Below are 10,841 nucleotides of genomic sequence, written 5' to 3' on the forward strand. Positions count from 1 at the left end.
TTTTTTTTTTTTTTTAACACATTTTTATTGATTTCAGAGAGGAAGGGAGAGGGAGAGAGAGAGAAACATCAGTGGTGAGAGAATCATTGATTGGCTGCCTCCTGCATCCCCCCTCACGGGATTGAGCCCACACCCCGGGCATGTGCCCTGTGCCTAGACCGGGAATCAAACCGTGACCTCCCGGTTCATAGGTCGATATTAACCATCGAGCCACAGGGCTGGGCTGTTTTCTCATGTTAGTCAGCAAGAAGTGGTTTTACAGCAGATGGCAAGAAAATGCTTGTTTTCCACCAGAGGGAAGTAGAGACCGAAGCACGTGCCTCATGGAGCATGTGTCCGTGTCCTCCTCCCAGCGGCTCCTCTGGACAGTGTCCAGGCGTGTGAGCAGCCGGAGGGCAGAGGATCCTGCCGCGCTGGGCTCCGTCAGGGCGAAGGCTCTCCGCCCAGGAGCACACGCCACACGGGCTGGCTAACATCCCTGGAATAAGTCTGACTGGAGCACTCGGACTTCTCCAAGAACCGGCAGCAGAGGGCGCCATCCTCCTGCCGCCCCAGCAGTGCCCTTGGTCACAGGAGGGTGGGGTTCACCACCCTGCCCAGAAACAGCGGCACCCTGGAGGTCTCTTCGTAGATCAGGAAGTGAAACGGCCGGTTCACTTTGATGACGGGAGGCATGGAATAAGCAATGATCTCCGACAGGGTCCCCGCCGCCGCCGCGGTTCCTTCCTCGTCCACCTCGATCACCGCTCTCTGTAAGACCTGGGAGAGGAGGTAACGGGACCGTGGGAGGGACAGCCGAGAGGAGGCCACGGAGCCCTGGGCAGCTTGTGCTGTGGCCCCGCCTCCAGGGCCCTGCGCCTGGGAATGAGGGGTAGGGGCTCCTCTGTGCTGAGAGGAGGCTGCCCAGGGACTTGCCTTGGAAGCTCAGATGCCAGGAGACCCCGGGACCCCAAATGGGAAACACCGGCCAACCCCTGCTCGCATGCCTCAGACCGGTGCTTGCTGAGCGAGGCCCGGTGCTGCTGGACCTTGGGCGCCTGGAGCCCGCCTGCTCTGGCCCCCTCTGCAGGCCAGCTGGGGAGGGTTGGCTAGTCTGCGGCGGCCTCCCAGCGCCTGGGCGGGCTCTGAGTCCCCGGCCAGGGCTGGGGTCCCTGAGGACCTCCTGGACTCCGGTTGCCTGGACTCAGGCCCCCTGTCCTGGCTGGGAGGCCCTTTCGTCCTGGAACCTCATGTTAAGTGGGTGATGGACCAACCTAACTGTTAAAAGAGGAGACAAAGGAGACCTCAGTGTAGCAGCTCTCGGGGGCCCCCTAATGTCCTGGAGTGCAGGTTCCCCTCCAGGAGCAGCAGGGAGGACAGTGGTTTGGGATTTAAGCTGTGAAGAGCGCAGGGAGTCACCGGGCTCTTAACCAGGTGCCGGCCTGCAGGCTGTCCTGGCTATGCCTCAACCTCCCGAGCCCAAGGCCTGGCTGAGGCCTGCTCCCCCTGCTGAGTCCCGCTCAGGGCGTGGGGTGCCATTTTTAAGCTCGCTTGGAATGAGAACGTGGGAAAATAGTAAACCCCAAGCTAAAAAAGAGCAGGGGCAGATGTAGCTGCCACTTGGAAATGGTGGGACATTTTCTCAGTCGTCCTAATGAGGGGCTCCTGCTGGCATTAGTGAGCGGCTCCCCTCAATGTCCCGGCTGCTCCGCCACGGCCCCCGCGGAACCAGCAGGTTCCCACTGGGAAGGTGGGCGAGCTGAGGGGGTTCCTTAGCGGCAGAACAAGGGCCAGAGAGGATGGGCTGGTAGCGTTAGAGGCAGAAGAACAGCCCAAAAGGATGAGTTAGTGGGGTTATCGGAAAAACACGCCCCAAAGCCATATATATGAGAAAAACAACAACAACAACAACAACAACTTTGGCCATTTGTGGATTGAGTTGCTTTTCAAAGTGTTGCCTTCCCTGTCACTGGAAGCATTACAAAGAAGAAAGGGAGGGAGGGAGGGAGGGAGGAGGAGGGGAAAAAGGCAAGAAAGAGGTAGGGAAGGAGGGAAGGAAGGAAGGAAGGAAGAAAGGAAGGGAGGGAGGGAGAGAGGGAGGGAGGAAGAGAGGGAGGGGGGAGGGAGGGAGGAAAACTGGAGGGTAACTGGAGGGGGTTCCAGGAGGGTGGGAAGTTGGGCAGATGGCTTCTGGGGGATTCTTTCATCTTAAGAGCGGAGTGACTTCATGACATTTTACATGAACCCGTGACTGAGCTCCTTGTCAGGGTGCACTTCTCCTTGAGGGCTGAGGGAGGAGGGGAGAGCTCTGCACAGGAGAAATCAAATTAGCCGAACTAATGTTTTAATAAAGGAGCTCAAAATTCTTAAAACATCCAACTTGAGTGCTATTTCAAGTCCTCGGAATTTAAACCGGAGCTTCTACTACAACTTGGTATTTTCTCAACATGAAAACCACCTGCAAAAATAAGGTTGGTTTTGGCCCGACTCCCTCCGCTGGGTCTGGGTCCTCTGAGAGGACCTGGCTTACCTGGGACACCTTCAGGTTTCTCGCGATGGCCGAGAGCTCGCCCAGCTGGGCCCAGGGCGAGAAGAATCTCGTGACTCTCATCTGCTTAAGCAGCTCATGCATCTCATACTTCTGATCCAGCTTGAACTTGGGGAACAAAACCTCCATGTGTCTGTGGGACAAGGAGCTGTGATGGGGAAATGCGGGCAGAGCCGTGGACTGCTCGCCACAAAGACCACTCTCCAAGGTCATCCCCGTAACGGGTCCGCTCTCTGGGCGGGTGTAGCTCACGCCGTTCTCTGGTGACGCTCTGGCTTGGGAAAAGCCGCTCTGGCTACCAGGTAGGTAAGGTCAGCGCCACCGAGCCGGCTTCAGCTCCCGGCCACGGACGCACATCCTCACTGGCCAAGAAGGCTGCCTTTGGCATCCATGTAGGGACAACAGCCCGGCCCAGGGCTCCTGGCAGCAGCTGTCTGCTTGCAGCAGCCCCGAGGCCCCAGGCGCGCTGCAGCCTCAGCCTGGATCCTGCAGCCCCTCGTGCTCCGGAATCTCAGGAGCCCGGATGGACAGCAGGAGGGAGAGAGGGGAACGCCCCTCGCACCCCCCCACCTCGTAGGCAGAGACATGCTGCTATTCTGTTTTATGGGCACTGGAGTTCTCCTCTGAAATGACTCTGTTTGAACAGATGAGTTCTGTGGCTCAAAAATAAAAAGCATGGAAATGCATAGCTGACACTGGAGTCGTCTTAAAGAAGTCTCGGTTAATCTGTGAGGGCTCGCCCCAAGCAGCAGCACCGGTTCCGGGGCTCAGGGGGCTGGTAAACTAATGTGGCGCCCAGCACTGCGCCCGCTGTTCAGGCGGAGCTGTGGCTCATCCCCTTGTGCTCACTTCCCCCCCTCGTTCTCCCACCCCCCAATCCAGCCCACTCCCAAACCCGCACCTCCGGGTCCTGAGGGATGCCCTCCCGGTGCTGCTCAGGCTGCGCTCACCCACAGCCCGGGGCAGCCTCCTGTCAGGTGCCCCCCCACCCCCAGTGTGCTTACTCCACGTGGCTGTGTGGCTCTTGCAAACAGGAGGCGGACCCTGGGGCTCCTCTGCCCAGATCCCGTCGCCTCAGGAAAAGCCCAATCCCTCCTGGCTGTGCCATGGCCCCGGGCCTGTGCCCTGGCTGCCAACCTCCTCCTCCTCCCTGCTGCCTGCTTTCCTCAACCCCCCAGGCCTCCCACCCCAGGCTCTCTCTCTGCCCCCCCGCCCCCCAGGTCCCCACAGGGTCCTGTTCACTTCCGCCACCGCCTTCCCCGTTCTTCCCGGCGGCCCTGCGCCCTGGGACCCCTCACTCCCTGCGCTGGGGCTCCCTGGCTCCCTCACTGGGACGTGAGCCCCACGAGGGCTCCGCGGTGCGCGCGTGGCGGCGCCTGGCGAGCGGCTGAACGAGCGGCGCTGAGATGCGGGGACAGAGGGAGGGCAAACGCAGCCCCTGCTCCCAGGGAGAACCCCGGGCTGGGGAGCTGCTCGCAGAGGCCTTACCTGGTCTTCATGCTGCCCAGCCACGTGCCCACCAGCTCGGCGCTCAGGTAGTCCTCCAGCGCCAGGTGGTCGCTCATCCGCTCCGTGAGCACCACCAGCATGCTGGCCCGGCCGCGGTAGGGCAGCTGGAGGACGTGGCAGCGGAGGCGCTGGTCGAAGGTGGAGGCGAAGTTGCCCTCGCTGTACATCATGGGCACCTTCACCGTCCTGTACTTGTCCAGGTGGAAGGTGTCATCCTCGGTGAAGGCGGGGTCGAAGGGGGTCAGCCACTTCCCTGGAAGGGAGGAGAGAACTCAGTGTGGACACCACCTGCCGGGTGGCATTCTTGCTGAAGACCCAGAGGGCAGCCCTCTCTGCCCTCTCCGCCCACAGCTCAGGCCGCAAACCCACTCCCCAAGGCCGCCGGCCCCGCCCCGCCCCGCCGGCCCCGCCCCGCCCCGCCGGCCCCGCCCCTCCCGCTGGCAGGACGGCCCCTGTGGTCACACACAGTGGGGCGGGCACCATGGCTCCCTGTCTGAGCTCCCACAGGAGGAGCCAGGCCTCTGCTGGCCCTCAGTGTGCGCAGCCACGTGCGGGCAGGGTCCCTGGGACAGGAGCCATGGCCTCCCCACATGGCTGCTCAGGGCGGTCCTTGCTGACACAGCCACGGGTCCGGGAGGCCACCAGCGTGAGCGTGACCCTCTGCACAGACTGTCCTGGGCTGTGCCCGGCAGCAGAAGCACCTTCTCCCGGGCTCGGCAAGGCCCTCCTGCTGCAGCGGCGGCCACCACCCCTCCGACAGGGTCCGGGGTGAGAGTGTCAGGACCCCCACCCCCTTTCGCAGGGTCTGGCCTCAGGGACCTTGGCCAGGCTCCCCTCTCTGAGCCTCACTCTCTCTGCGCAGCAGGTGGGAGGCCCCCATTTTCTACATGAAGAATCTGAGGACCAGAGACATCGTCACTTGCCCCAGTTCACAGAAGGGGAGAGCGAAGGAGCAAAGATGTAAGCCCAGATCGCACAGATCCTGTGCCCGGAAGACTCAGCGCCAGCACCTAGAGGCGTGGACAACTGCGGGGGTGCTTGGAAACTAGGGACCGCTCACGGGCCACGGCAGGGGCATGGGGAGCACTCCCGCCCGGCCTGTGCCTGTGCCTGTGCCTGGGACGTCACACGTCACGCCTGTTGTGGTTTGCCTGTGAGACCCCACTCACAGAACATCACTTGGCATTAACCCTATGCGGGGTGAGCAGGAGGGACCCGGCTCGGAGGGGGGAGGAGAAACAGAACGCTCCAGTACCTTGGAGCAGGACGTAGTCCACAAGCATGACCTTGGTGTCGGGATTGACCTCGTCCAAGAGCGTGGGGATTTGCCCCTGCGTCTCCCGGCTAACGTGACAGTTCACGAGCGTCCTGGCCTGCGAGGCGTTGCGGAAATCCACAGCCACACACTCGGTGTCGAAGTAGCTCTGGGACAGATTGAGGAAGGTCCCTTTGACGTCAAAGTCCTCCTGGATGAAGGCCAAGCTCCCCTGCGTGAGGCCCAGCTCCTGGTTGCGGGACAGGTGCTGCCGGAGCCGCCGAAACAAGGCGGGCAGGTGCCCGGGCCCCGCCTGGCTCGGGCTGTGCGGGCTGAGCACGCCCTCCAGCTGGGCCCTGGTCTGCCCCGAGGCGCCCAGCATCAGGGCCGCCAAGGCCAAGGACAGGCCGAATGGGGAGAAGACCACGTTGCCGTCGTGCCTCCTGGAGATCTTGCGCAGCAGGCTGAACCCCAAGTGGGAGGTCTGTTCGGAGAGCTGCTGCCCGCCGGCCGGCAGCCAGGGCTCCTCCTCCTCCTCCTCCTCCGCGGCCCGCACTGCCTGGAGGGTCTCATTCTGGATGGCGGTCGCGGGGGCCTGTGGCCTCGCCGGGGCCATGCCGGGCGCCAGCCACACCTGGGCCAGGAGGCAGGGGAGCAGGAGGCGCAGCGCCGCCGCCATCCGGTCTGCGGGGAGCAGAGGCAGCGCCGCTCTCCAGCCGCAGGGCTTCCTGGGAGGAGAGAGGAGGTGGGTGACCATGCCTGATGCAGCCCCTCGTCCCTGTGCTGTGGCCCATCCTCCAGGGACCCCTTCCTCCCTCTGAGGCTGGGGGCAGGGGCCTCCCTCCGGCTCCTGCAGCCGAGCGCTCTCAGGGAGACCCAGAGCAAGAAGGATGGACCTGGACCACCGAGGAGGGGATTGGTACCGAAGGAAACCTCCTCTGGCCCCAGCCCATGGCAGGGCCTGGCCTCTCCTCTTCCCCACCCCCCCACCTCCCCGTGAGGAGTGGATCAAAGAGGATGTGGCCTGGGTGGGGTCAGAGCAGGGCGGGGTCAGGGGGTCCACAGGCCTTTATTGGTCGGCTTCACTCATTGGTCTGATCTCTGGGCTCCACAGCAGCCCATCAAGCTGGGTCTCGGGCCCTGGGTCTGGGGCCTGCTTGGCTGGGGATGCAGAGGGTTGGAGCCATCAGGGCCGGGAAAGGGCAAGTGCTGGGTCTGCCTGGCTCGGGGGTGAGAATTCTGCCCCCTGCACCCCTCTGACAGCCCTGGCGCCCAGTTCCCAGCTCCTGCCGGCTCTGCCTTCCTCCGCTGTAGCTGGAGGCCCTGACAGACACAGGAGCCGCTTGTCCTGAGGGAGGCCGGGCTGACCTCTCCCCCTCACAGAGGCTGTGAGTGCCTCCTCGCTCTCGGCCCCACGTGGAGCCAGGCCTCTGGCCCCGGCAGGGGGTCTCCTCACCCCACGCTCCTCACCGCCAGCCGGCTCAGCCTGCCACCTCTCCAGGCTCCCTGGCACCCGGGCGCAAAGCCTGGCTCCTGCGCACCTGCCCATTTCCGGTCTGAGTAAACACCCAGGGCTGGGCTGTGGGCCCACAGTCTCCACATTCAGCTCCTAGTGTGCAGGTCTGTGACCCAGAGGCTGGCTGGGCAGGCCACCGAGATGCCCCCGGTGGTGCTGGGAGGGCAGCCACTCAGCCCAGTGGGCACCGGCAGGGCAGGCTGCAGGTCTCACAGGGGTCCCCTCAGTAGAGACCCTCCCTCTGAGCACGCCCCCGTGTGACCCGATGGCGTTCCCCAGCCGCCTTCCCTCACACAGGCGCTGTGACCTCGTCTGTGCCTCCTACAAGCGACACGGGCCCAGGACCCAGCGCACCGGTCTTGCTTATGCTAAACGGCCCCCATAATCGTGCCGAAGCCACTACCTCACCCACACAGTGGCGTACGTCTGCAGTGATCCCTAAATGCCAGGGTGCAATTCTAAACGTCAAGGCTGAGTCTGGTGGCTTCCAGTCGCAAATGCTGGGGAAGCGCCTCCTGCAGCAGCTGCTCGGACCCTGGCCATGCCTGAGTGTGCAGGCTGCCTGGTGCTCAGCATCAGGGCAAGCCCCCACACAGCAAAAAGGGCCGGATGCGCTGAAGGCCCAGCTGGGAGGCAGCATCTTCTAGCAATATAGTCTTTGGTAACTAAGGCATGTGTATTGGCTTACACACGTTAGCACTGCACACTGAATAAGCTACACCATAGCGTATACACAACCTTCGGATACAGTGGGAAACCAGGCAATCCATGGCGATGCTCACTTCATTGCAGCCGGAACCTCAATGCCCGTGTCTGCGCTCGGCCCATGTACAGCAGTCAGCACCACTCCCCAGTTAGTCCATTCACCCCCGGGAGCGTGCTCCCGAACCCGGGCCATTCTGTCTGACAGCCCAGGAACAGTCCCAGCCCCCAAATACAGTCCTCCCCTTCCAGGTCCAGCCTTCCTGTGCGGCTCCTCCGTCAGCTCAGAGCGGGCCCAGGAGTCCACAGCCCCGCACGCTGTTCACTGGCCAGACCCAGGGATCCACCCCCCACGGTCACGTTCATGTACTGAACAGGACGGAATCTGTGCGGGCGCCCCTCAAGCACGCCGAGGACGTGTCATCCTGGAGAAGCCGAGTGGGAGGAAATCAACAGCTCACTCTCCACTTCCCAGCCCCCGATCACCTGGGCAGCCCCCACCCGGCGCTGAGGTGGGGGGTGGTTTCAGGGGGAGGAGATCAGGGCGCTGAGTGTGGTGTGAACAGTGAGCGCTGCGGACACAACTCATTGGACTTAAAGCCTCATCCCCTTCCTCCTCCCTCAGAGGAAGCCCCTGTGTCCACAGCACAGCTCTCCTCCCACCGCTGTCCCCTCCGCCCCCCAGTGATGGCTCGGCGCTGCCCAGACCCCCCTCTCACCTCGGAGTCCACCCCGCTGGCTGGACAGGGAAGGTCCCCTTAGCGCTGCCTCTCACCAGCCTGTGGCCCGGGCGCCTGGGAAGGTCCTGCGTTGGGCGCAGGCAGAGGTTGGGGTGCGCAGCTGAGAGCCCCCGGCAAATATTTGCTGTTCCAAAGTGCGCCCGAGGGACCGTTACTGATTAACATGTGCGGGAGATGCTGGCGTTTCTGGAAAAGCAGACACACAGAGAGAGGCTCCCCACATCCCCCCCGCCCATCCGCCGCCCCTCCAACCTGAGTGTGCAAATCCCTCCAAAGGAGCTTCTGTTTCGCAAGCCCAGGCACTGCCCTCCGCGCCCACTGCGGGGTGGTGCTGTCCAGGCCCCCGCCTCCTGCGAAGGAGCCTCCTGAGTCCCCACCCGTGCCGGGGGCAGAGATGATGAAGACCTGCTCCCCCAACCCCCGAGGAACTGTGGGTTCAGTGGGAGAGACAGACAGGCACATGCTATGAGCAATGCAAGGTCAACTCAAGGCCAGCTTACTATTTTGCCAGACTCAAGGGCTCGGAGTCCTCAAGTCTCCAGTCAAGGCTGGTGGAGGTCCTTTAAGACAGAAAGCCCCATCCACTCCTTTTTGTTAATACTTCCTGTGCCCTTTACTGCCCTGAAGTGAAATGTATAGTTACTAGAATATTGATTTTTTTACAGAGAGGAAGGGAGAGGGATAGAGAGTTAGAAACATCGAAGAGAGAGAATCATCGACCAGTTGCCTCCTGCACACCTCCTACTGGGGATGTGCCCGCAACCAAGGTACATGCCCTTGACCGGAATCGAACCTGGGACCTTCCAGTCCACAGGCCGACGCTCTGGCCACTGAACCAAACTGGTTAGAGCCACAGATTTATTATTTTTTTTTAAAGCAAAATACAGCTCTATAATATGGAGGGGAAATAAAAGTAAAGGATATGGAAATCATGCTTCTTTAAATTGTACACGGCCTGGCTTAACTCCCCTGGAAGACGTGTGATGCGGTCAGACGCGGCGGTGGGACAATCTGTGTTGCACGTGGTTATCCATGCAGCGCTTCAGCCAGAACCCCCACTGCCAGGCGGGGCTCAAGCCGGTGCTGCCTGTTCAGCCGGGCACCTGGTCGGAAGGGCTAACGGGTGTCATGTGTTGTATAAGTTTACTGCCAGACTGAACCCCTGGGGCTGTCACAGAGGGGAATTCGGGCCCAGGCCTTTCCTGCCCAGGAGCCCGCACTGAACTAGGCCCCCGATGTCCAGTTGCTCCCAATTGGAGAGCATCACACGCACCTGTTTGAGAGAGACCGGGGAAGCTGACAGGAAGGCCTCTGGAGACCGGAATGAACTCGGAGACAGCTCTGACTTTCCCGGAACTCCGAGAGCCACCTCCCACCTCCCACCTCGCATGGCCAGAGTGGCAGCTTCTAGACAAATCAAGGCCCGTTACTGGCACATCAGCTTCAGGAAAAAGTGTGTGTGTGTGTGTGTGTGTGTGTGTGTGTGTGTTGGGGGGGGACCCGCAGCCAGTAGGCTCCATGTGGGTCCGATGGGGGGAAGCTTGGGCAGATGGAAAAGAGGTTTCTCAAATCCTTGCAACGCACGCACACTTGTGTGTGCATGCACACTCACGCATGCAACCATACACGCGCGCGCACACACACACATACACACACACACACGCACACCGTGCACACACAGGCACACATATATGCACACATGCACACACACGCCTGCCCGCCCACGCACGAATGCATGCTCGCTCCCCTGCATGCCCGCATGCCCTTGCGCACGCACGCTCACGCACGCACGGACGCACGCACGTAAGCGTGGGGCCAAATGCCCGGCTCTTGGCCTCCTGAGCTCAGTGTTACCTGACAGGGCGGACAGGCCTGCTCTGCCGCCAGCACCGCCCGGCTGAGGGCCCAGGCGAGTGTCCCCCCCTCCCCGGCAGTCCCACCCCTCAGAAGCCGCCTCAGGCGGTGGGCGCGGGGCAGCAGGAGTTAGGCTGCCCTGTGCCGGCCGGCGGGAGGCGGGCGCTGCGGGCCGGGAGGCGGGTTCTGAGGGCCGGGAGGTGGGCTCTGAGGGCCGGGAGGCGGGCGCTGGGGCCGGGAGGCGGGTTCTGAGGGCCGGGAGGCGGGCTCTGGGGGCCGGGAGGCGGGCTCTGGGGGCCGGGAGGTGGGCTCTGAGGGCCGGGAGGCGGGCGCTGGGGCCGGGAGGCGGGCTCTGGGGCCCGGGAGGCGGGCGCCGGGGGCCGGGAGGCGGGCTCTGGGGGCCGGGAGGCGGGCTCTGGGGGCCGGGAGGCGGGCTCTGGGGGCCGGGAGGCGGGCTCTGGGGGCCGGGAGGCGGGCTCTGGGGGCCGGGAGGCGGGCTCTGGGGGCCGGGAGGCGGGCGCCGGGGGGCGGGCTCTGAGGGCCGGGGGGCGGGCTCTGGGGGCCGGGAGGCGGGCGCCGGGAGGCGGGCTCTGGGGGCCGGGAGGCGGGCGCTGGGGCCGGGAGGCGGGCGCCAGGAGGCGGGCTCTGGGGGCCGGGAGGCGGGCTCTGGGGGCCGGGAGGCGGGTTCTGAGGGCCGGGAGGCGGGCGCCGGGGGCCGGGAGGCGGGCTCTGGGGGCC

General features: G+C 63.5%; 1 protein-coding gene across 1 annotated transcript; it reads right to left on the reverse strand.

Moving 5' to 3' along the window:
- On the reverse strand, positions 1 to 8,352 carry SERPINA10 (serpin family A member 10). Its single transcript, XM_084896617.1, has 5 exons — positions 8,229 to 8,352; positions 5,292 to 6,019; positions 4,016 to 4,289; positions 2,510 to 2,660; positions 1 to 759 (listed from the first exon to the last, which is right to left on the reverse strand). Exons 2-5 carry the CDS (start codon positions 5,968 to 5,970, stop codon positions 568 to 570), a joined length of 1,296 nt encoding a protein of 431 aa, XP_084752743.1. The 5' UTR covers positions 5,971 to 6,019; positions 8,229 to 8,352; the 3' UTR covers positions 1 to 567.
- Between the last annotated feature and the right edge of the window lie 2,489 nt (positions 8,353 to 10,841).

Source organism: Pipistrellus hanaki (assembly GCF_964339955.1).
Source record: "Pipistrellus hanaki genome assembly, chromosome: 1".
In the NCBI taxonomy this organism is placed as follows: domain Eukaryota; kingdom Metazoa; phylum Chordata; class Mammalia; order Chiroptera; family Vespertilionidae; genus Pipistrellus; species Pipistrellus hanaki.